The sequence below is a fragment of the Physeter macrocephalus genome, chromosome 13, assembly GCF_002837175.3.
Source record: "Physeter macrocephalus isolate SW-GA chromosome 13, ASM283717v5, whole genome shotgun sequence".
Classification (NCBI taxonomy): Eukaryota; Metazoa; Chordata; class Mammalia; order Artiodactyla; family Physeteridae; genus Physeter; species Physeter macrocephalus.
Genome location: NC_041226.1, coordinates 21,651,472 through 21,678,306, shown reverse-complemented (window position 1 = coordinate 21,678,306; position 26,835 = coordinate 21,651,472). Strand labels below are relative to the sequence as shown.

Here is a 26,835-nt window from a genome sequence, read left to right as displayed (position 1 = left end):
TAAGAGACAGAGATCCCCTATAGCACATTCATGCCCTAATCATCAACGAATGCTTGAATGTTCCTCCTGACTCTATAGTCACAGGTCTAATTTTGCTTTCAAAGCTATTTTAATTTTGTGCTCAAATTATGTAAAGTACAAGTTTCTGTTATAGAAGAAGAAAACACAATTCAATTACTGCATTTGAAAAGTTCTATAGACTGGTAGAAAGTACCATAAAATATGTTTATTATTTCATAAATGTTCTAAAATAGCATATTAGTGTCTGTGCAAATACAGAAAACAGTGCCAAAAGTTAGTAGTCCGTGATGCTATGAGTCTAGCGTACAAAAGGGCCCTTTGCATCTTAGTTAATAGCATGGAAAGCCTGTAGTTAGGCTTAACACCTCCCCTCCACTCATTCTTTTGGTCATCAAATCCTACTGACACTACCTCAAATTAGCCTCTCACCATGTTAAATTCAGTTCCCTTATGTTAAGCATGGCTCTGATCACCTAGACCAGCCAACATGTCCAAAATATTGCCAATGCAACATATGACCAACATAAAAAATTAACAAGATATTTGACTTTCTTTTTTTCATACTAAGTCCTTGAAATTCAGTATGTATTCTACACTTACAGCACATCTCAGCTCAGACCAGCTACACTTCAAGCGCTCAACAGCCCCACCGGACAGCGCAGACCTGAGACCATCAGGAGCTCTCAACAATGGCTGCACATCAGAATCACTTTTCATTTATTCAGTAAGTGAACTTACTAGTTCCAGGGTCTGGAGATGAATTGGTAAACAAGATAGATCTCTTCAGCCCTCATCTCACATACACATGCCGTTAATTCTTTCACTCAAGGCGTACAGCTTCACAGGTTCTCAAACACACTAGTCCTTTAAAACTCCTTATTGTTATTGTGTTGGTTTTCTTCTCTTCCTAGACTCTCACCCATTCCCTCCTTCATCCCATCTATCCTTCAACATCCAGCGCAAATGTAATTTTCCGCTGGTTCCCCAGGCAGTTATTTATTCCCACCATTGTGAGCTTTGCTCGTCTCTCTCTGACATACTACCAGTCTATATAGCATTACAGTTTACCTATTTATGAATTTGTCTCTCCACAAGTTCAGGGTTTATCAACCTCAGACACAGTGGAGTTGAGGTCAATAGCAGAGAAACGGTGGAATTAGTTTGCGGAAAATCACACACATCCTATCTCAGCCATGCTATGTTATCTATGCGATACTTGCCCTTAACATAAACTACATCTGATTTTCCCACAGAAATTCATTATGTGAAGATCAAGAGTCACACATGTTACAATAGGGAATGTACCATAGAAATGATCAGCACCTGTTTTCTCGCCAGATACAGCACTCAAAATAATTAATACCTGCTATCCTAACTTATTAACAGTTTTCTCTAAGTTTGGATAGTGAATTCCCTAAAACCTGACTACTCTTGAATCTTGAGACTGTATCCCTTAGGTGTACATGAAGCTAAGTGCGTTTGAGGGCTATCTCATCTAAGGAAAGCAAGAATCAGGCTTCAAATGTCTTAACAAAATACCAACTTTGCTGTCTACTAAAATGATATGCCGAACATATAAACCTTTACAATCAACTACTTACACTTAGATATCTGTTAAAAACCTCAATCTCCAATGCCGATATTCATCTCCTATTAAGAGCCTAAAACCAATTTATATTTGAGAAAAAAGGCTAAGAGCTATTCTAATACCAGTACGTACCATTTATTAAGCTGTCACATTGGAAGAGTCAGTCATGATACTTGTTTTACATATATTTTCTTCACAGCAACACAATAATATAGCTATCACCTCCATTTTACAGATAAGGAAACTGACAGTAGCATTAAATAACAATTCCTAAAGTAATGTGTTCAGAATATGAATTCCAGATGTCTGCCCTTTACATTAAGTACAATCCACCTAGTGGTATGCTGGAGCCAGTTCACACTGACTCACAAGAGCTAAATGTTAAATTTTTAGGAACTGCACAAGCTGTAACTAAAAATTAAATTATAAAAACTAACAATTAAATAAGTAATATTAAAAACAACAGTACTGATTATTCAAAACTCACTTCCCAAATATTTTAGTATACTTTACTCTTGCGGTTAATTACATTTATTTTGTGTGTGTATTCCCACACTTCCCAACTCTGTATTCAGTGATAACATTTTAGTAGCTTGAAACTGACCATGACGGGAGTATTTACACCAAAGAAATTGGTAAATCCTACAAAGTATGGCTTTCTTTTTTTCTGAGTGGTTGTTAAACATATACCAGCAAACCATGGAGTCCATTCATTATTCTGAAATAAAAAGTTATTTCAAAATGCAATACACATGCTCAGCCCCTACCCAGAAATTCTAATTCAGTAGATTAAGGGTAAAGTACCTGCGTGTGTATTTTGAAAAGACCATTTCTCCTCCAAAAGGATTTTGATACATACTGCCAGCTGAGAACTACCATTTGAGATTTCTAAAATGGTTTTATGTATCATATCAGACATTAGAAAGCTACATACTTAAAACTGCATTACTTTAAGTCCCCAAAGATGTCTTTACAAACTATAATATAAAACCGTGACACAGCTTTTCTTCAAGGATCAAAATAGCCAAAAGAAAGCTGCTATATATCTAAAATTATCAAAGAGGTTGCTGCTTATACAATTCAGTAACTTTCGTAAAAAGGCTATAACGAGACAACTAGATATCCATATGCAAAAGAATGAGGTTGGACCCTTACCTCACACCATAAATAAAAATTAACTCAAAATGGATCAAAGATTTAAATGCAAGAGCTAAAGCTCTAAGATTCTTTGAAGAAAACATAGGCATAAATCTTTCTGACCTTGAATTAGACAACAGTTTCTTAAATGTGACACCAAAAGCACAACAAAAATATAGATAAATTGGATTTCATCAAATTAAAAACATTTGTTTTTTAAAGGACATCATCAAGAACATGAAAAGACAACCCACAGGAGAAAATTTTTGCAAATCATATATATAAGGGACTTGGATCCAAAATACATAAAGAATTCTTACAAATCAACAATAAAAAGACAACCCAATCTAAAAATGGACAAAGGCTCTGAATAGACATTTCTCCAAAGAACATATACAAACGGCCAATAAGCACACAAGATGTTCAACATCACTAGCCATCAGGGAAATGCAAGTCAAAACTACAATGAGATTACCAATAGGTATAATCAAAAAATTAGATAACAGCAAATTTTGGCAAAGATGTTGAGTATTGGAAATCTCGCACACTGATGTAAAGAATTTAAAATGGTGCAGCTGCTTTGGAAAACATCCTAGCAGTTCCTCAAAAGGTTAAACATAGTTACCACATGACTGAGCAATCCCACTCCCAGATATAAACTCAAGAGAAATAAAAACATATGGCCACACAAAAACTTGTATACAAATGTTCATAGCAGCATTATTCATAAGAGCCAAAACATGGAAACAACCCCAACATTCATCGACTGATGAATGGATAAACAGAATGTGATGTCTCGACACAATGGAATATTATTTGGCAAAAACAAGAAGTGAAATACTGATACATCCCCTAATCTTTCACGAACCTTGAAAACACTATGCTAAGTGAAAGAAGCTAGTGACAAAAAAACTCACATATTGTATGACTCCATTTATATAAATATCCAGAATAGGCAAATCTACAGTGACAGTAACTGGAATAGTGTTTGCCCAAGGCTGGTGGTCAACTGAGGGGCTAGGGAAATGACCGCTAAAGGTTATGGGTATTCGTTCTGGGGTGATGAAATTGTTTTAAAATAGACTGTGGTGATGGATGCATGACTGAATATGTAAAAAGCTGCCCAAGTGTACACTTTAAATGGATGAACTGTATCTCAATAAATTCACTGCAAATGCACACACAAGGGCACGATAAACTTCTTTAAAAAAAAAATTAGATCTGGGAAATTTCCATTCCTGACAAACATCTATGTTTTCTTTTAATCAATAAACTACATCATAAATTGTGCTTCTCTTTTGGTTTCACCACTAAATTCTGTGATCATATGTGCTTTCTAGTTCAGCTTCTGTCACCACCATGCCTTGCCTTCACTGTTTTAATTTAAAAGTGTTGTACTGCAAGGCACTTCAACCCTTCTTGGAAGCAGGCAGGAAATGATGGCTGGCTGAATTCTGAAAACTTAAGAATACACTTAAATACTCATGATGTCCACCATGGCACAGAAACCCTATGAAGTTCAGCTTGAGCTCTGCCAACCAAGTCCCTTCATTTTAACTACCACCAAGAACTAAAATGGTAAGAATTATGAGTTTTTCCAGACGACTTTTTCCCTCTAAATTACATTATCCATATAGAACATTGTAATGCAATATTACACATTTACCATATATTTAGCACACAAGATAATATTTAAAATAGAACATAAATAATAAATCACTACTGAAATTTAACTTTGTTTTGGGAAATTCATTCCTACCCTAACAGGTGAGGATGACTCCTCTGTATTTCGTTTCTGGGACTCAGTGTCCACATCTTGGCGCTTGTTCTTCATTCTTTCTCTAAGATCCCCTGTAGGTCTTTCTGGTGACCTTTGAACCAAAAAACAAAAACAAAACAAAAAACAAAACAAAAAAATCTATATTTATATAACATTTTATAAGAATATATTTACAGAAATAACCTCACAAATCTCAATATAGTTTTTCTACTATCCATGGCTCCTAACATTCAGAAAAACAATTAATAAATTTCAGCTTATATATTAATATATAAAAAAATATAAGCATCACTTACAAGTTTTCTCCCAATACCAATCAAAATGCATACACTAAAACTCCATGGGGTGGCAGGTACTGGTGATATTAATAAGAAACTATAGGTGAGCTGAGAGAAAGGAATTTGTAATTAATAGCTTAATTTGTTTTCCTATGAATCACATAAATATATTAGTTATATTTGAAAGCAAAAAGTAGGAAGGTAAAGTTTTAAACCACAGCACTGCAAAATTAATCTAGAAACAACAGTATTATCATCTATACACGTATATGGTTGGATGCAACATCAACAACTGTGAAAATATTTTATGCATCTCAAGAATGAAAGCAAATACAGGAATTTTTAATGTTATTCTTACAATTCTTCTTAAATTTGAAGTTATTTCAGAATAGAAAGTAGTTGAAAAAGTCAAAGCAAGATTTTCAACAGTGAGTTTATACTCTGCTTTTATACTCTTGTTTTTAATTAAGGAAAAATATACATATTTATATTTAACACTGGTAAAGCTTCATAATTTATACTAGCAATTTGATAAATGGCTGTTCAATTATTTTCACACCATCACTAAGTGAGAAAAATAAAGCAGAGGTAGAAAACACACTGCCTTTATAGATTATTCCTAGAGCACCATTAAAAGAGGGCAATAGTTGTTAAGGAATGATATGTCCCTCTTTAGTCACCAAAAAAAAATGTGTATAATGTTTTTAAAAGATATAAACAAATTACAAAAATATTAACATCTATTTCAAGTAATAGCTGTTCAATCAAATCGAGTCCTTTATCAATCATTAATACAAAGCACATGATTAGTGAAAAAATAATTTCAGTCAATTCACTTTAAAGGATCTCACTAACATTTACATGCACATTTTATAGATCTATATTAAATGTTTTAACAGTTAACGCTGAACTGATAAATGGAACTTCTTATTAAGAACCAGCACTTAAAATGCTTTAAATTATAATTATGATACACATGTAAATTTTATGTGCCCTAGTTTCCTTTATATAATAAGACAGTTTATTATAAACTTGTTTCTATCCTAAATGGTACCTCACAGAATGCTCTACATACAGTGAATGCTCAGTGACTTAAATGATTTGTGACAAAGTAAGCATTTCTGAAATACATTACTTTTCTTTCCATCTCTGAATCACATTACGAGCTATATTTTTCTTCCTTACAAAAAAAAAGGGAAAATACACAAATACAAAGGAAGTTATTGGGGAAAAAAATGCACAAAATAGCAAAATTATAACAAAAAATCCTTTATTCTAAATCTAGTAATGACACTACTTTTTTCCATTTTAGACAAATTTCTCTGCCCATTTTCCTCACAACCATCTCTTGTATAAAAATTTTGAGTATGTTAATGTCACAGATGAAGTAAAGCATGTATTAAAAGTACAGTAATAATATAAGCAGAACATTAAAATTATTGAAACAGTTTCTCCAGGTATGTGTTTGTTTATACAGGTATTAAGCTTATAAAGACTAACTTTCCCACACTGACAGAAGGGACAGATGACAATCTAAATACAAATAAAACAGAGTACTCAGCATCACAAGTAACCTAAAAACGTACAACATTTAAGTGAACAGAAAGTCAGCTAATGTTAAGGTTTTGAATTTTAAGTTCTGTTAAACTTCAAAATCTATACACATACACAAAAATTCACCTAACTAAAAAGGAAATCTCCAAATGCTAATGTTCGGTTTTTACACTGTTGCTGAAGCCAAAGCAATCAGCACATTCAATTTTAGGACTAGGTAAATCAGTCGTTTACCAATCAAGCTTAAAGTGCTTTTGTGACAATCTTTATGTATGTTACATCTTTAAACACCATAACAAAATCATCATGAGGGAGCCAAAAGAAAATAAAAGATTTTCATTAGGAAAGTCTAATTTAGCCTTGCCTTTATTAAAGGAAAAATGATATTCTAAATAGGTAGTACATTTATCCACATATAAATACATACTTTCATTTACCTCAATATATTGTGATAAGAGATTCGGCAAATGCGTTTTAACCTACAGAGCTTGCATTAGATTATCTTTTGTAATTAAGATTTGAATTTAGAACATCTTAAAAAGCTAAAATTATACTTATTTAAATTTTACTATTTTAAGAGTTGAAAGTAGTCTCTCCTCACTAAAAGCAAATCCATGAAATTCTGCCATTTTCAACAGCACTTTAATACATAATTGGGGGGCAGGGCATGAAAGTAAGCCATACATATATTACAAAAACAAATTTTTGAGCAAATTCATTTTAAAGCAAACATCTTTATTAATCTTGAAATTAACAACTAAAAAGATCCTGTCGATCTTTGCTATTGATAAGACTACCACCAAAATAGAAAATCTGACCAAACATATGGTAGTATTTCAGATTTTTATACTAGATAAATTACAAAAGCCATCTTCTAATAGTATATGAACAATTCAAAGTTCTCAATTTACCTTCTATAATTGCTGCTATAACCTTTACCACGGGGTGAAGGGCCATGTACGAATCTACATGTGTTTCCATAGAGGCAGTTGCCAGTCTTCAGCCAGTTACGGCACTGTGTCTAAGAGACAGATATTACTATGTAAATTTCATATTTAGTCATATTTATTTCTGGAAAAAAAGATGCTAGTGGGACAAAATTTAAATAAATGCTATCAAAATTCCAACTAACCTGAGATATATTACTCCCCAAATAATAAAAACATCAAAAAAAAAAAAAAAAGCCCATAAACCCTAATGCCCATCTCACTCCTTATTTATGAAACACATTTAAAAAAATTTACTAAACCAATATTCCTACAATACAACAACCTATTCACTTTTGTGATATAAATAAGAAGTTGAAGAACAGGAATTCAAGAGAACCCCTGTGACTGTACTAGTGACAACTCACCTCTGCTGTACTGCCAGTGCTGGGTCCAAGCCTCTCAAATACACTGGGTCTTCGGGATGTGCTATCAGATATGGTCTTGGTATTTTCCACTGTGACCTTCCTTCTAATTTTTGACATTTTGTACTACTTTAACCAAAAAAGAGAGAGGCAAACTGTAAAATTCTTCAGTTTTAAATAACTGAGCCAATAACTTACAAGTAGATAAAATGGTAGATAAGATAACACTGCAAAATTACAGGGGATTTTTCTCAGAAGAAAAAAGCCATAGGAGAGGTCACAAGTAAACAGAGATAAACAGAAACTATCTTCTAAGACATACCTTATTAGTGAATTTAGAACAATTTTGAATCTTTTGGCTAGAATTTTACCTCTTCTACAGAGTGAGTAAGATTCTACTCACACAGTTAAGTTTCCATAGTACATTCAATTTCAGAAAACACACTATAAAATGTTTAGTTTCTAAGTTCCTTATAAAAGTTGTTTCAAAATTTAATAACTGTCTTTTAAAGAAAGTTGTGCTATCATTCTCCATCAACTAGTTAACGGTTAAAGAAAGCTTTGCCAAAAATAAAATCAGGTAAGAATTTTAGTCAGAGTAGAAATTATGTTTTACACAGTTTAAGTGATAACATGAGCTATGTCCCAAAAATCAGCTTGGGAGAAAAATACTATTTAAATATTTTCTTTATCTTACAGAAGAAGCCAAAGAAGAACAGCATAATCAGGAAATTTATTTTGCAATAATACAAAAAACAAAAACAAAAAACAAAACCCTCAATGTTGATAAATGACCTTCTTCCAAAATATGACAGGCTGTAGAACTAGAAAAAGTGAAGGTGTTTTGATAATCTATACTGCATTGAATTGACATAAAAGTCTAAGGTGCTAAAAGAAATAAACAGGCTATTTACCATTATTATTAACAAGAAAAGAAAGACGAATTATAAAAATATTTTACAAAAGTAAATAAAACATTAGAAACTAAAATATACAATCAGGTGATTCAACTAGAAACGAAAATATCAGATAACAGCACTATGATATATGTTAGAAAACAATGTTAAATTCTAGACCTAGAATAATCTAGAGAGTACACTACTGTGGGAAGTGGGTAGGAACTGCCTAAGAGAAAGAAAAAGGAACTAAACCGTATCACACTTTATACACTAAATATTAGTTGAAATTTTGTTAGTAGTCAAAAGTTACTAGAATGAATGATGTCAACTAAAGAAGTAAAAGTTCCATTTGGTAAAGAACTGGTCTCTATAAAGTTCACAAATGCTCTTTAATGTGGTTTCAAACTAAGGTCCTATCACTTAAAAGGAAATTAAAACATAGTAGTACAGAGTCAAAACTTAAAAAAAAAAATTACAATGTTTGGTCCAGTTAGATACTTCTTGTCAAGTCACACTTTGAAAAGGTCCAAAGAATATGGACATTTGACAAATTAACAGGTAATGAACCAAAAGGAAAATATGATATGATACAATATGGTAGTTTTAAATTGGAAAAATGTATATTCTCATTTTCTAATATACAATGTAATCATTAATTATGATTACAATCAATTTTTAGTGATTCAAAAAAAGTAACTAAAGTAATTACAAATTTTTAAAAATTACAGAGTGTCACATAAGTGAACAAGAATTTGTGCAACATAAAATCACTTACGTATCAACTGTTCGTCAAGTAAGGAACTATGAGGTCCACCCTCCACACTAGAGTGAGTATTGTAAGATAATCTTTGATTTAACTTTTCATGAGCTCATTCTCAGCCCAAACGTGAATTTATAAAGGAAAAGTTGGTAAATTCCACATGTACATTTGACTTACTGAACATAAATAAAAACCAAGATAAGCGATAAGTGGAGCTGAGAAAGATCTAGAAAACGTAGAGCTTTAACTGAGAAAAACACTTTTTTATAATTTATAACTAAGATTCGATAAGAAGTAAACATGTAACAAAATGTATGGAAAAAGTTAGAACAAAACCAAATTTTTTAAGTCTCATCTGTTACTATAAAAACATACAGGTGTACATTGAAATCCTCATTCATTAATACAATTTTAAAAACATTTATTACTAAACTTAAAAATGAATGTGTTCTAAAAGTTTCTTATTAGTTATCTACAACTTGGGAAACAGGCACACCATCCCACCACACTGCATCAAGACAAGTAACCCTAAGCTTACATTTTTCCTTCCACTATCAGTGGAAATGGTCTGCCCCCAAAATCTCTATCCCCAACATGCCCCTGCTCCCAACACACCCTCCCCTCCTCCAAAAAAAATCAACAGTAGTGTTTTGCACAATTGGGCAACAAGCTATTTATTATTATACTTGAAACACTGGTCATATATTATCTCTTTTCTTGTCTTTCTGAGGGCTCCAGGTATTATTAACTCTACTGTTTCTCTTCCCCACCTATAACCTGTTGCTTGGATCAGCACTCCTCTCCTCCTCTGACCTACTGCTGGAAAGCATGGTCTCACAGCTTCTCTCCCATCTGAGATCCCTAACATAAACTTTGAAGACTTCAAAGGGTTTGGACTGCGACAGACGATCAAGTGAGTACTAATGATCCCATCTTATCCCTTTACTTGAATTCTTGACACTAAAAAAGTTCCTTCCAACAGAGACAAAGTAGCTTTTACAGGTGACATCAAGAACTACAAGATTCACCTACATAGTGATTATCCCAGGAGTTTTACTTCTGCTACTGTTGAGTCTTCCAACTTAGGGAAGAACAGCAATGAAGTAAAGACGTATTCTCCTCTTTTCTTAGAGAGTCCAACAGTGTCAGACCTTGGCCTAAAATGACACTGAGTTTGAGGACCAGGTCTAGGTTACAGGGAGTTCCTAGACAGGAAAAAAAGAAGAAGAAAGAAAAAAAAAACCTGAGGCAAAAAAAGAAAAAGTAGAAATTGAACTTTTCTAATTGACAGAAACAGAAATTCTTCTGATCATCTATCTAGGAACTTCTATCAGTAGTCAACAAATTATCTAAATATTATTATGAAACATTTATGATTTTTGCACAGATAAAATGCCTTATGCTTGCAAATACAATATTTTAAATCCCATTTTTCTAAATATATACACATAACCTACAGTACAACAGAAAAACATTTGCTCATATATATTAATTAATTTAAAACTATGTTACCATCTAATATGATGATTAGAGTTTTCACTCTAAAAATTTGGGCCCAAAGAGAAAGATAAACCACAAAAGAATAAAATGTATTGACTGAGAGGAGGAAAACTTTTTCAATTTATATCTGAACAGGCTTCAATAAGAAGTAAATGCTTCAAAATATATGAGAAAAATTAGAAACAATAAGAAAAAAATGTAAATATTAAAGTCTTCCCTATCTCAGAGACTTTGAAGGCTTTCCCTCAGTTTTCAATTTATTCTTTAGTTTTAAGTAACCATCACACTCCCACTCACATTATCATGTCTTTCCCAAACACGGAGCATTATTAGCAAAGCCAGAGTGACAGTGTTGTAAAAGTCTGTTGAGTTATTCTCCTATTTCTCCTCTCCATTTGTAGAGTAGAGAATATCAGAAGTTTTAATATTTTTTCAACTGAAAAAGAAAATGAAGGGAATTCCCAGGCGGTCCAGTGGTTAGGACTGAGCTCTCACTGCCAAAGGCCCAGGTGCGATCCCTGGTCAGAGGAACTAAGATCCCACAAGGTGTGCGGCATAAAGAAAATGAAAAACTTGGGACACAAAGTTTAAATGTATTAAGACACAACAAAAAGTCTTAATAAATGGGAAATGTCCTCCTTCCCCCGGAAACTTACAAATATCACAATGTACTCATAGCTTCATGCTATAAATATGACTGAGAATGGAGAAACACAGGGGCCTCTTTTTAAATTATTTCTGAATCCTGATTACTAAAATCTTGTCAATAAAACATATTAGTTCTAGTATTCTCACTGCAATCCACAATTACGTCTTTTTGAGTTCTCATCTTCTGGTAGCATAAATGAAAGCATAAAACACTTTAATCTGGATAAGTAGCACCATAATATTAGGAAACTGTCAAATAACTAAGCAATTAAAGCTACATAATTACTGGTACTAACTGGTAGGAGAATAAATCTCTATCCACTGGCATTCTAAAATTAAAAGTGTTATATTAAAAATAAGACCTCTTCATATTTATATTTCTTAGTTTTGAAAGAAAAACAGTTAAGTTTATGTGTTGCATAGCGTGAGAGAATGTTTTCTTAACATAATTTATTTTAAGAAAAAGAGAACTTTCTTTTTTTTTTTTTTTTTTTTTTTTTTTTTTTTTTTTTTGTGAAAGAAAAACAGTTAAGTTTATGTGTTGCATAGCGTGAGAGAATGTTTTCTTAACATAATTTATTTTAAGAAAAAGAGAACTTTCTTGAACAATCTTGCCGATTGCTTATATGCAGATAGACTAAAACAATTTCAAACTGAATTCAGAACAGAATCGTCAGCACTAAACTGACTACACAGGTATGAGGAAGGCAATATTGCAGCATTGTGCAGAAAATATATTTTGTTAAAAAGACTATGCAGGGAGAATATCCCACGCTGGCAACTACTATAAAGTGAAGTAAACAGAATTGAAACATACAAAACGACCAAAAAAATAATAGAAGACATTTTATATATACCAACACCAGTTAACATTTCAACTGCTACTAAATATCTGCTGAAAAAGCTCCAACTCAACTCTATATGAAAAGCAGAGTGGGGTTTGGGGGAGGTAGGAAAGACTACAATTTACTGAAAATAAATGTTAAACTGCTTTCTATATGTAAATGTCAGTGCATATTACAATACAAATTAACACCGATAACTTCTTAAGTGTTTGATAACTTGTACAGAAAGTAAAATAGCATCCACCTGTGGGATTTTAGTTTTAATTTACAATATGAAAATTAGATAAATTTGCGTATCTTAAATTATGCAATCAATGTTCATTTCGAATCACCGATAGTTAGGAAGCCGCGTAAGAGGCATGCACCTGAAAAAACTAGATCCTCCCAGATCCCCACAGTAAAAGTCTTAGTTTCACAATACAACTATTTTTACAGACACAAATTGCTACATACCTGCACCTACATTCTTAGTCTCTTTTTGAAATTGTCATGTTATAATCGAAATATTTCATTAAATTCTAAATTATTCGAAAATCTAGAGATATGTCCACAAAACTGTCCAAAACATTGTCGCTTTGGTTCTAAAGTCAGTAATTTCAAACACTGCAGAACCAGACTCCGATAACCGGCACCACATACATACGCATGGATTGTACTGCATAAGCATTTGGATTTACTGCAACAGTATTTTTGGCAAAACTTTGAAAACTTGAGGTGTGAGGATTTTTCCAAACTTTTAAATTATTTCTTCAAAAAAATCAAAAACCTGAAGAGGCTGCGTACGCCCATAATTTTCAAAGTAGTTCAAATTATCTGAAAACCTCGGAATATAACCGAATGGCTCGACACTACGCTCCACAAACAAGATCCTACCGATATCATTCACGTGATATCGACTCTGAATAATTTTCCAGCCACATAAATTATTTTAAGCTATTTAGAAAGAGACAATGCCAAACATCAGAGCCTCTCCTTTCATTCCACCTTTCCGGTTTTCTGACAGATAGTTGCCAAAAGTAACTACCTAGGGACTGTGAAGATAAAGTAGCACTCCTCAACTCCGAGGACCTGCGTCGTAATCACTGCCGGGAAATAACCAAGACCAAATATAACCAAAAGTAAGATACCTTTCCCTAACGGGTCTGGAATTTGTAAAGAGGGAGCTTCTCAATCCAAGACCATACTCCGGCACCCTTCCATCTCAAACCAATGCGAATACCGCGCAAGAGTTCCCAGGCTCACATCAAATGGTAGTGACCCAGCAAAGCCTCCAGTCTGAATCCACTTGCTCCCTTAGGCAAACTCGCCAGAATCAGAACCAGGGCGAGAAACCAGTCAGGAGCACAGGGATCTATTGCAGAATTAAGGGTGGGATGCTCAAGGAGAGCTCAAAATTCCGGCGTGACCCAAGCAGGGATGGAGGACAAGCGGGGCCTCCCCATCCCGGGCCCACCCAACGCCTTTCCCCCGGTACCCACGCCAATTCACGAAGTTCAAACTTACCTCCTCGCCGAGCTCCTTTCGCAAGCGCAGTCCGGAGGCGGCACCGCCGCCGCCGCTCCAAGGAGCGGGGGAGGCGACTCTCTGTCCCCGCGCCTGGCCCCGGGAAGACGACAGCGAGAAGGAGGTGCGCGCGCGGCTCCCGGGAACCGGTCCTCGGCTACCGAGGGACTCCGGGATGGCTGGGGAGCGGAACCCGCCCGCCGCTTCGCCAGGGTCAAGCGAGCCTGGGACGTAGGAAAAAAGGAACGAAGAGAGACTGGAGAGTAAGAAAAGACAAGGAAAACACTATCAGGCCGCTAGGAGGATCGCCTCAAAATGCCGCCGGAAGTCAAGAGTTTGCTCTGTTCCTCTGTAGACCGAGGCAGCTTCCGGCTGCCAGATTAGTCGTCAGCGCGCTTGCACCGCCCCTTTGTGGACACGCCCCCTGGGCGTAACGTCGCCTCCTAGGCGTGCAGTCGAAATCAAAAAACCTGTGCCTAACGAGCAAACCCTGGAGAAGAAACCGGGAACCCGGCAGAGACAGAATTCCCAATTAACAGTGAATTTAAGAGAAAGCGTTTTCTCCTTTTATTACATAATTTATTACGATAGACAGCTGTTGTGAATTTCCAAAAATGCCACGTTTGTTGTCGAAGATAACTGCATTCATTCGCTCAACGTTTTTACTGAGCAGCTTAACTGGAGTGACAGGCGGTATTTGTCCTGTTTTTTCCACGCCTCTGCTTTCTCGGCCATCGCCTATTACAGTGGAGCAAACGGAATGCACGGGTGTGTTTTTAAAGGCGTTAGCAGAAACGTACTGTAAATTTTGAGCAGAAATCTTTAATGTACTTGTGACAGCCTTTCCTTTTCTTGTTCAGGATGCAATGCTCTGCATGAAAGTAGTTATTACAGTTGTTTGAGATGTCTAGTCAAATGTCGCGAATCAAAGAAAAAAATCAGTACCTAGCCTCTAAAAAAAACAAAAAGGAAAAAGAAATGTGAACCCCTGTCTGCCTTAATTTTAAGGTAGCATTTATTTTGTTTTTTGACAAAACCAAGGAATGGGAAAACCTTTTATGAAAACTGATAAAACTTAAAAAGAAACTGGTACAAAGATTTGGTTTGGCGGGAATCAGTAAACTAAAATATGGGAACAGAGAGAAAAAAATCAAGGGCAGTAAACATTCCTGATGACATGCCAAGCTATTTTAGAGACAGCAGCGAAAGCTTCTGTACAAGTGGGTTTGATGTAACTCTCTGGCAGCAAGAATCCGTATCTGCCTGTATCTCGAAGTTCAATTGTAAACGAATATTTGATGCCCAAGTCATGGACCCAGTCATCCGAACCTCCAGGAGCTAGATCTACAAAAAGAAAAAAGAAATTACTTTTTGAAATACAGATGTTTCAAGTTAACTGACAAGATGGGATTTATTTTTCCTAAAAATGAAAATAGCTTTGCTTTTTTCAGATTATTAAATAATCTAAGTGTGTGGAAGAAAATAGAGATTGAAGGAAAGCAGGTTAAGGAAGAAAATAAAAATTACCCATATAACCCTACCAAGGAGTGTTGGTCACCATTTATAGTCTAGTGCTTTCTTTTTCAGTGCATACTTTAACATAATGTTTTTCCTACATAAATAAGATCATTCTATACAAGCTATTCAGGAACATTCCTAAACATAATCTATCCTGGCCAGCTTTATGTATTAATGAGTTCAAATCTACCTTATCATTTTTTTTTCTTTAATTTTTGGCTGCATTGGGTCTTCGTTGCTGTGCGCGGGCTTTCTCTAGTTGCGGTGCGCGGGCTTCTCATTGCAGTGGCTTCTCTTGTTGCGGAGCATGGGCTCTAGGCACGCGGGCTTCAGTAGTTGTGGCACATGGTCTCAGTAGTTGTGGTGTACGGGCTTAGTTGATCCGTGGCATGTGGGATCTTCTCGGACCAGGGCTCGAACCCATGACCCCTGCATTGGCAGGTGGATTCTTGACCACTGTGCCACCAGGGAAGCCCTAGCTTATCATTTTTAATGATCTCATAGCATTGCTCTGTAAAGCTGGGTGTAATTAATTTTAATAATTATTTATTTGGAGAGCTTTAATTTCTTCTAATATAAACATCTTTACAATAAACATCCTTGTGTATACATAATTGCATCTTTGTTTCTTTAGAATGTTTTCTCCCGGAAACAGATTTGCTAGTCTTAGGGTATGTACTTTTCACAGTTGTGCTGCATGTTGCCAAATAGCCTTCAAAAGAATTGAACTAATTTATACTTCCATTAGCAGGGTATGAATATGGCCATGCTCCATTCCCATACCATCCATGTGAATTACACATTTCTGGCAATTTTGTGGGTGAAAAATAATATCAAATTGTCTTTATGTTTGATTATCAGTGAGTTGAACATTTTTTTGGTGTATTTATTGACCATCTTTATATTTTTATCAATTGTCTTTACTCATTTTTCTTCTTAATTCATTTCAGAGATTACTTATAAAAGCAGCATTAGTGTTATTAGCCCTGTGTAATATGTGGAGAATTTTTTGTTCTTATTTGGGAATTTAGCCTTCAACTTGGTTTATGGCAGTGTTTTTATATTAAAATATTTTATGTATCTGGAATTTATTTTGGAGAAAAACATGTTAGTAATCTAATTACATATTTTTTCTAAGTAACTCACCAGTTTTTCCAACCCTATTAATTGAACAATCTAACATTCTTAACTGTTTGAAATGCCTTCTTTATGAGATACTAGATCTTATATATCTGAGTGTCGTTCTGTACTCACTATTCCCTTCTATTGATGTCACTTCCAGGCTCAGTTCCTTTACAATGAACCTAGTTGTTTATCCATAATTGCTTCTTTGTGTCTTTATAATTAATATAATTAAAACAAACAAAAAAACCCCTGCAACTACGACAGGTTTATAATGTGTTTTAATACTTGGTTGGAGCAAATTCTCTCTTATTAATCTTATTTTTCAGAATTTTACAAGCTCTTCTACCAAATGTATTCTTTCAAATGAAGTTCAAAGTCATTTAAGTGTTCATTGGGACTGCATTAAATATACAAACTAATTTAGAATGACTGGCACTTTTTTTTGTATTGCTTTTCCACTCAAAAACATAGTGGGTTTCTCCTTTTATTTGTCTTCATTTATGTACACCAGTAAAGTTTTCTAGGTTTTTCATAGAGATCATATGGATTTGTGTGCACACATATATACATTTAACAATGAATCTATATATGTATGTATGTATCTATAGGTACACGTCTGCACATGTATACATGTATATGGGGGGCAGAAGTATCTTTTTTCCATTTTACTTTCTTCCTGATTGTTTTTGGTATATAAGTAAGTTATAGATTCGTATATATTTAGTTCAGAGTCAGCCACCTTACTCAACTCTTTGTTACTAATATTTTTGTGTTTTCCAGGTTGACAATCATATGCAAAGTGATCATTTTTCCTCCTTCCAATACCTATACTTGAATCAATGACAAAGGTGTTTACTGAAGCACTGTTTATACGGAAGTACTGAAAAATATCCATCAACAGTGGATTAGTTGTTATTCATTAGCAAATATTTCTGATAGCTATTATTAATATTTGGCATTTATTCTTCCAGGTTTTTTTTTATACTTACGTACACGCACGCATGCACACACACACACACACAGATTTGTATTGAATGAATGCATGCCTGGAGATGGAATGATTTCGTCAAAACAGGAAGTTGCTCTAGAAGCGCCTCCAGCCCTGAGGCACCATGGTCATGCTTTGGGGAACAATAGCAGAGAGAGGATGGGAATTGTGACCCAGAGCAAGGACCTGGGTCGGCAAAGGCAGAGATAGACCAGTGACAGCAAGAGACAGAGATACCATGTGGACCAATCTGGCCTCAGTTTGTCCTGAGATAATTTGGGATGATTGAGGAGGAAGAGGAAGATTCTGGACTTTCTACTAATAGAGCCTTTGGTGCTCAAGTAATTGATTGAAAATAATATGGATGTGATTATTAATATGAATGTGTTTTTATCCCCCTGTAAATCATACCTGTTAAAGGAAACTCTGGGACTTGGAACATATTATCTCAAAGCCTTTTCACATGCCATTTCCTCTCCCTGGTTTTTTCCCACACCTTGTTTGGCAGCCACTTACTGGGTAGGTCTCCCAGACATGTCACCTACCAAGAAAGACCTTCCCAGGCCACCTGAGCTAAGTTGCCTCTCTCTCAGGCAGTCATTTTCAAACCTTTATGCTTATATTATGTTGTTCACTTATCAATGGGATTACACTATATTTTACTATTTAATTGTTTACATCGGAGATTGGCGAACTTTTTCTGTAAAGGACCAGATAATTAATATTTTAGGCTTTGAAGGCCACACAGTCTATGTCAGAACTACTCAACTCCACTGTCCTGAAAGCTATATAGACAATATGCAAATGAATGAGTGTGGCTGTGTTTGAATAAAGCTTTATTTGTGGACACTGAAATTTGAATTTTATGTAATTTTCGCATGTCACAAAATCTTATTCTTCTTTTGGTTTTCTTCAACCATTTAAGAAATGGAAAAACCATTCTTAGCTTACAGGCTATCCAAAAACAAGCAATGGGCTGGATTTGGCCTATGGGTTATAGTTTGCTGACACCTTGTTACATGCTTATTTTCTGTTTCTCTTCTCCCATCTCCCCCTCCAGTTTCAAAAAGAGCAAAATTGTCTGTTATCCCACTGTGGATACAAAGGAGTCCCTCAATAAATATCTCCCAGCAGAAATTAATTTAAAATATTTGTTAAGAGCTTGCCACACACATGTTCCCATCAGTGTGATACAAACAAAGGACGTTCAACTGTAGTGTGCCATGAGCTATACTCTTGGACACAGGTTGCCACTAAAAAGCATCTAATGTAAATGGTATTCCTGGATTTGTACAGTGTTCAACCTGCACAACCTTACATGGCGGCCCTGGGCATCTTAAACATTCTTCTGACCCTTTATGACTTTTTCTGCTTCACTCAACTAGTGTGATACCAATTCTATAATCCCTACTCTATAGCACTGAGCATAATTTCTTAAGTATCATTTAGGTTTCTTTTTAGTATAGTTATGTATTAATATAGCCTTGTTCAGTACTGTCACAGCTATTATGCTTCCAATTCTGTTATAATCCAATTGTTTTACATGGGACCATGTTTAAAGATTCCACTTAGAAAAATTAAATCCACACAGAAAAACCAAACACAAATTTCTTTAGTACCTCACAGTCCCCTAAGATCTTAAGAAGAAATACTTACATAAACTTTCTGAACCACTGCCATGTGTATATCTGGTATTTTTATTAGTATTCTCAATAGCATGGACTGCTTCACTGGCCACTAGAGACTGAAATCAATAGGATATGGAATTTCAGTTAATGTACAGCTTTAAAACAAGACAGGTAGAAGTTTCTTAAAAAACAAAAACAAAAACCCAATCATATATTTATTCAATCAAACTGTATATATGAAGAAATAGCAGAATGTTTGTTGCCAGGGGCTGGAGGTGGCGGAGGGAGGAGAATGTGGAGATGCTGGTCAAACTTCCAGTTATAAGATGAGTAAGTTCTGAGGATCTAAAATACAGCCTGGTGACTATAGTTAACAATACTGTATTATATACTTGAAAGTTGCTGTGAGAGTAGATCTTAAGTGTTCTCACCACAAAAGAAGAAACTAATTATGTGAGGTGACGAACGTGTTAATTAACTTTACTGTAATCATTTCACAATATATATGTGTATCAAATCGTCACATTGTACACCTTGTACTTACACAATGTTATAAGTCAATTATATCTCAGTAGAGCCGGGGTGTGGGGAGAATTGTATATATGAAAAATCTGCATTTATCCAAGAGATAAATTAACTTTAAAAAATGTTTTTCTCTTTACGGAAATCACGGTTGGGTGGCTTTAGACACAGACTCTTCCAATATGTTGAAATTTTATTTAAGTTGAAGAAAAAATAATCCTCGTATGCCTTTTTTAGGAATTCATTTATTTTGTAAAACAAAGTATATGTAACAAAGTTATACTGTAAAACAAAGTATAACTATATTTCAAAGGCAAACAACTAGACAAAATTTTCACCAAACTTTAAAGCCAGCTTCTCTAAACAACACACATATGTCAGCAATGTATGATTCCCTCCTCATCCTTCTCACAAACTCTATTTCCTTTTTGTGTAAAATGTCTAATACCTCCCAAAGACTCATCAAATAAAAAAGTTTATATCCCTGGTATGCTGCAGGATAGTAACTAAGTCCCCTGTTCCACTGTTTTTGTTTCTAGCTTATGCAGATCTTTTCTGAAATTGGCATAGCATCATGGTATTCGCTGTCCTTCCCTTGAAGGACCTGAGGAATATCAGTGGATATGATGTTGTGCCATTTCCCTGCTCAAAACAAAAGTTTCAGTGGACCCCCCTGATCTACAGAATAAAATGTAAATTTATTCTGACAGTCAGACTAGGTGACCTCTTCTTCACAGGCTGACCTCATCTACTTTCTGAGGGATCAACTTCCTTTCTTTGCCCCTACATTCCCCTGAACATACTTCCTGTGGGGAGAACCTTGGCCTCAGCTTAGAAAGTCTTCCCCTCCGGGTCCACTTACAGAAATCCTATCTTTCAGTATCTGGCTGAAATTGTGCCTGTTCCTTCACTTCACTGGCACTTACTTTATCATTCCTTTTTCTTTACAGTATGTCACACCTTAATAGATTATAAGCCCTCGGGACAGGGACTTTATCCCCTCACTTATCTGTTTCCTTCTGAATGAATTAATGAGGCCACCCCTAGCTATCCCCATCAGAAGTGAGTGGTACCATCTGTGTCACTTACTTAGTAGTTACTATACCTTAGAGTACAGCTATCTGTAACAATTGCTAATGGCTGAGCTCCCTAACCGTATCATATTCTCTTAAAGGGCAGGGTCCTACCTGATGCTTCTTTCAATGTCCATCAACACAGTATTTTACACATAATAACTCTCAACAAACACTTGTGATGATAGTAATCCAAAAACAATTCAAAATCACACTAAGTCTATTTCCAGATCATGATGAATATCCTCTCACTTCTTCAAAGATAACACCAATAAAGGAGCTTTGCTTAAAAGTTTTCCCTTGAGAGGAAAAAGGAATCATAAGTATCAAGGATGTTTCTGTTCTAAATGAGTTATTCTTAGCAACTGCAAATAACTTTATATTTGTCATCAGGAATTGCTAGCCCCTAATGTGGCTATAGTTTATTCTGTTAAGAGAACCAGAGCAAAACAAGTCAATAAGAAACAAACCACTACCTAAAGATCAGACCTTGGGCAGGAAGTGGACTGTGGCCATAGCACTTCCATTGTCTAGAGAGCATCTGGGATAAGGATTTGTGCAAGCCTAGCCACAATCCATCAAGAACCCTTGCATCCTTTGCCATTAACCCAAGCATAGAATATCTGGGACCAAAAAGCGATGAGGGGGTAGCAGACTGTGCGAGTCCTCTTTGAACTCACTGTATCATCCACTGCATTCCACGAAAGGAGGGGGGGTCTTGCCTCAATGCTGAAATTGGAGTTGCTTTTAATAGGACCAAACCCCTGCAAGTTAGGAAGGTCAGTGTATAAACAATTCCCAACGCTAGTATCAAATCGATAAGTATTGTGCTAAGACTTGATCTGTGGCGGGCTGTTGTAGAAAGCTAGCACCTACAAACAGACCAATAATTCCAGAAAGTCTTGTCCTTGTCCTTGTTCATATGGCTTCATATGTAGATCAGGTCAAGGTAGACTGGTTCCCTCCTGAGGTTCCAAGAGCTTGTGGGACATTTTCTTAGAGAGCCCCTCTGCTAGACGGAAGTTCATGTCCTCAAAATAAGGCTCAGTTCTTTACAATCTCTCAATGAACCCTGACCTAGGGTGACTCTCAGAAGTGTTAGATCAAGATATAAAGCATCTATCCCCCTTTGTCCTCTACAGAACATTTTTCCCCACAGTTTTTGATTCTTGAACTACGTATTATTTTACTTCTGAAATGCTAATGAGAAAATTAATTAAGCAGCACTTACTAGTTCCTCGTGGTCTTTGCTTTTGCTTCTGCTATAGGAATACGGAAACACTATCTTCTGGGAGTATGAATGCATGGTGACGTAAGCTTTAATGTGGTTGATATTTCTTCTCAAGAAATCAGCCACTGCCCTCACTTCTGGTTCCGACTCAGGGTAAAGTCCACAGTAGGTTTCCGAGCACGAGAAACTCGAGGCACCTTCCCCTGTAGTGAAATTGATGGAGTGGAATCATAAGTAGATACGCAACCTATCGTAATTTGTGATCTCCCTGACCACGTATTCTCCTAATATATAGGGTGTAACATTTTTAGATAAATGGATTCACTCGAGCTCCGTAAAGAACATATTTCTAATGTCCCCTAAACGTTGTTTATGTTTATTTTGAATTCAAATATTTACATGCCCTCATAGCGAGCCATCCAACAGTTGCTGCCTGAGGGCAGCCATCTTGCAGCCTCGAGAAAGTGGCTAAGAGAGTCTCAGAAATGCCAGCTCTGCCTCCAAACTTGTGGTTACAAGAGAAAAATAAACCCCATTTTCTTTCATCATTGTAAGTTTTTCTGATACGTGTAGCTTAAAAATCACAAATTAATACAGCCCACTAAAGTCTCATTTGAGAACTCAGAATATGTAAGTCTGCCTTCAGTGCTACTTCAAACTTGCTAAAGTGGTTTAGTAAGTAAAACGGAATGGCGATATTTGGTGCTAGACTAATATGTGTTCATTCCTTTGAGAAATTATACAAAACATCACTTCGGATGGTAGCCTGACTCCCATCACTTCTCTCCTCTGTACCTAATTCACAGCCGTAGAGCCCCAGGGAGCCACCTCTGACCCAGAAAGATTCTCCCCTCCTGGAAACCGTTTATTAGCCCCAATTTGGGTCCCTCACTTGTCTTTTGCCATTCGGAATCCCTCCACTGATAACTTGAAATCAAGATGCAGATTCTAGTTTCAGTCAAGCTGCTCTCTTGAAAACAAAGAAGATAACAACAATAACATCACCAGCTGACATCCAGAGAACACAAGCTATATGTCAGGAACTCTGCTAAGACTTACAGGCGATATCTCATTTAATCTTTACGGCAAACCTGTGAAGTAAATGCTCTTATTTTAGGAGACTCAAATTGGGCACCATTGGTGGTAACCCTTCTTTACAATAAGAGGCTATGTATCATATTGCTAATCACCCCATCACTTGATTTCAATCTTGTCTTTGCCATTTAATAGCTATATGGCTTGGGTAATTTTTTTAACCTATGAGTCAAAAGTTGATGTAATCTAAATTAGTCCTTTATAGGAATGAATAACGGTAATGAAAGATGAGGTCTTAAATTGGACATGACTTTTAGACTTCCATTATAAGGACTGTGTGGAATCCCCATTCTATGTAATATCAACAGAACTTTTGTGGCCCAGCAGGAAATCTGAATACCCATATGCTCTCTGGCTTCCCAAAGCAACCAAGCAAGACAAATTCTTTTCACTCAATGGGTATTTTACATTTAAAAAACACTTGTGGCACAAGATGGGCATCTGGCACCGTCAACTCTTAACATGTTGGAAATTTTCGTCTCAAATATATTTCTGTTTTATTTTATTTTTTAAAATGCCAGTAAGGCACTGCTAATTGTTAAGACTCAACAGTAATTTTAAAAAGTTCTAGTCTTCTATTTTGGCATTTAAGCTGTTTATCACTCATTTGCATTTCAATCAATCTTCTAGAATGGTTGAGAAAGAGTAGAATTATGGGGCATGCCCTAGGAGGCGAGTCAATCTTGATTTTTTAAACCTATCTATACCTCAATTTCCTTATCTACTAAATGGATAAATTATAAAATGCTTTTCCCAGTGCTGGCATATACTGAGTGTTTAGTAACTTGTTTATCAGCATTATCATCATCATTATTGTCACATGGATTGGGACACAGAGAAGGCCAGTGTGCATTGCAGAGGTGAGATGGGGAGAGAAAGGAGCCATTGAGCTCCCTATAATGCTCCAGGCCCAGATCTAGTCCGTTTCTGAGGTCTGCCTACATCCCAGTCCTTGGGTTCCATGGGCTACTCCATGATCCTTATTATCCTCACAGAGCCTGCCTTTCTCTCTTTTTTTTTTTCCCTTCAGTACTTTTATTTTTTCATTTATTTATTTTTGCCTTGTTTTAAAATTTTTTTTTATACAGCAGGTTCTTATAAGTTATCTATTTTATACATAAAGCCTGCCTTTCTTACTTAAGCTTGCTCTATTTTCTTCCTTTTATTGCAACAGAAACAGCCTTAAAGTTTGTCAAACATTCCCCCCGCCCCCAAGAAAATGTCGTGCTGAACATCCAAGGCCTTTCCAAGTATTTGTGTTAATTTTTAATCAATAATGTTATTGGACAAAACATTTTTGATAGTTTAGTTATATTTGAATACTTTTAATTTATTTAACCCCATATGTACAGAGTTTATCATTTCAAATGTAATCAATAAAAAAATTATTCATGAGATATTTTGTGTTGTTTTTTCATACTAAGTCTTTGAAGTCTGGTGTATATTTTATACTCATTGCACACCTCAGTTCAGACAAGCCACATTCCAAGTGCTAAATGGCCCCACGTGGCTAGTGGCTACTGTACTGGACAGTGTAGCCTCAGATTCTCATTTTGTGACTGTGATTCTAGAGATTTCAAACTTTTGGTCGAAAGAGCCATGCGGAGTCAGGAGACTTGTGTTTGAGATTCTGTTTTGCCATTAAATAGGCATGTTAATCTGGGCAAGCTACTTCATCTCTTTCAGCCTAAGTTCTTCATCCGTACCATCTTGGTAAGAGGTGCTTGGTCTTCCAGGTCCGTTCACACTCAACCATTCTTTGATCTATAGGCAATGAGATCAAAAAAATATCTAGAGTAGGCACACTCATAGAGACAAAAAGTAGATTAGAAACTACCAGGGGCTCCTGCGGGTGGTGAATAAGGCGATATTGCTCAACGGTTACAGAGTTTCTGTTTGAGAGGATGAAAAGTTTTGGGAATGGATGGTAGGTAGTGATGGTTGCACAAGATCGTGAATGTACTTAATGCCATTGAACTGTACTTAAAATGGTTAAAGTGGCAATTTTATGTTACATATGTTTTATGACAATTTTTTTAAAAATTGAAAGACCAGGGGCTTCCCTGGTGGCGCAGTGGTTGCGCGTCCGCCTGCCGATGCAGGGGAACTGGGTTCGTGCCCCGGTCTGGGAGGATCCCACATGCCGCGGAGCGGCTGGGCCTGCGCGTCCGGAGCCTGTGCTCCGCAACGGGAGAGGCCGCAACGGAGGGAGGCCCGCATACCACAAAAAAAAAAAAAAAAAAAAAAAAAATTGAAAGACCATATGGTCTCTAGGAAAAGAAATAAAAGATTTTTCCACCCCATGCCAGTTGCAAAAACTGTGTAGTTTAACTTAATATTTCAGAAAATGAGTGGAGCTGTTTTAGGAAGTTTGAGATCAGAGGTCCTCATAAATACCCCCTGTTATGGACTGAATTCTCCACCCCCCAATTCATATGTTGAAGCCCTAACCCACAATGTGATATATTTGGAGATAGGGCCTTTAAGGAGGTAATAAAGGTTTAATGAAGTCATAAAGGTAAGGCCATGATCCACTATGGCTCTTGTCCTTATAAGAAGAGAGAGACACCAGGGATGCTTGCACACAGAGAAAAGGCCATGTAAGGACACAGCAAGAATGTGGCCCTCTGCAAGCCAAGGAGAGAGGCCTCAGGAGAAACCCACCCTGCTGATAACCTTGATCTTGGACTTACAGCCTCCAGAACTGCAGGAAATAAATGTCTCTTGTTTGAGCCTTCCAGTCTGTGATATTGTTTTATGGCAGCCCTAGCAGACTAAGATACCCCTACACCTATTCCCATCTCCAGCACACACACACACACACACACACACACACACACACACACACACAATTTTAATAAAGAGGAAAGGTAAAATGAACATAAAATGAATAAGGAGGCTTGATATAGCGCTTCCTATTAATAAGTGAGGTGCTCTTTTAGATCCTTTACAAAGTATCTTAAAGGCACATTCTAGGTGTAGGCACAAGGAAAAGATTAGATTTAATTCCTTTTTCTCACTGTCTTACTCACATATTACTGAAGAGGTGCTGGGGCACTTGGCAGAAAAAGAGTTCCTCACTGTTATTTTTTGTTTTGTGTGAAACTCTCTCTTATCCATGTGCTTGCTGCTTCTGTCTCTGCTTTTAACTCTTGTGATACGTAATCATACAAAACCAGGCCTGATCGGGACCTGAGATATTTCTTAATGGCAATAACAGAATATATCTTGAGTACTTGGCTATTCAAATTAGGTAATGCTAGTTTTACCACGTAAAACATTAAGTAAAAGAGAGCAGCAAAAGAGCTTGCGGATGAAAGAAGTTCCAAAAGGGAACTTATAACTGAAGAGTGATTGTCAGACTTAGAAAAATTTCAACAAATTTGGAGTTGGTCAGCCTGGCTTTATATCCCAGCTCTGCCACTTCCTAGCTCTGTGCTCTTGAGCAAGGGACTTAACCTTTTAAAGTCTGGGTTTCTTCATCCATGATGTGTAGATCATGAAACTCAGGGGATGGAATATATAAACTGCTCAGCACTTAGCAACTGTCAGCTCTATTTATCCAGAGGTCTTTTGTATTAGCTGCTGTTTCTCTGGCTCCCTGCACAATTATCACTGCTGTGGCAGTCTTTACACCTCAGTGGGCACTTTTTTTTTTAAACATCTTTATTGGAGTATAATTGCTTTACAATGGTGTGTTAGTTTCTGCTTTATAACAAAGTGAATCAGTTATACATATACATGTGTTCCCATATCTCTTCCCTCTTGCATCTCCCTCCCTCCCACCCTCC

General features: G+C 36.1%; 2 protein-coding genes across 7 annotated transcripts in view; both read right to left on the bottom strand.

Moving 5' to 3' along the window:
• Nucleotides 1-14,219, bottom strand: part of ZC3H13 (zinc finger CCCH-type containing 13) — an 87,366-nt gene extending 73,147 nt beyond the window's left edge. For 2 of the 6 annotated variants that reach the window (XM_055089333.1, XM_007129773.4), the window contains exons 1-4: nucleotides 13,865-14,219; nucleotides 7,713-7,838; nucleotides 7,270-7,379; nucleotides 4,506-4,617 (exon numbers count right to left, since the gene is read on the bottom strand). In XM_055089333.1, the coding sequence (XP_054945308.1) occupies nucleotides 4,506-4,617; nucleotides 7,270-7,379; nucleotides 7,713-7,829 (339 nt within the window). In that variant the 5' untranslated portion in view covers nucleotides 7,830-7,838; nucleotides 13,865-14,219. Of the gene's footprint in view, nucleotides 1-4,505; nucleotides 4,618-7,269; nucleotides 7,380-7,712; nucleotides 7,839-10,400; nucleotides 10,574-13,864 lie in introns of all 6 variants that reach the window. The other 4 variants (XM_055089336.1, XM_024125895.3, XM_055089334.1 and 1 more) reach the window with 3 other exon arrangements.
• A 642-nt stretch (nucleotides 14,220-14,861) lies between these two features.
• Nucleotides 14,862-26,835, bottom strand: part of CPB2 (carboxypeptidase B2) — a 56,990-nt gene continuing 45,016 nt past the window's right edge. The window contains exons 9-11 of the mRNA XM_024126007.2: nucleotides 21,950-22,152; nucleotides 19,152-19,239; nucleotides 14,862-15,208 (exon numbers count right to left, since the gene is read on the bottom strand). Coding sequence (XP_023981775.1) covers nucleotides 15,015-15,208; nucleotides 19,152-19,239; nucleotides 21,950-22,152 — 485 coding nt within the window. The 3' untranslated portion in view covers nucleotides 14,862-15,014. The remainder of the gene's footprint in view (nucleotides 15,209-19,151; nucleotides 19,240-21,949; nucleotides 22,153-26,835) is intronic.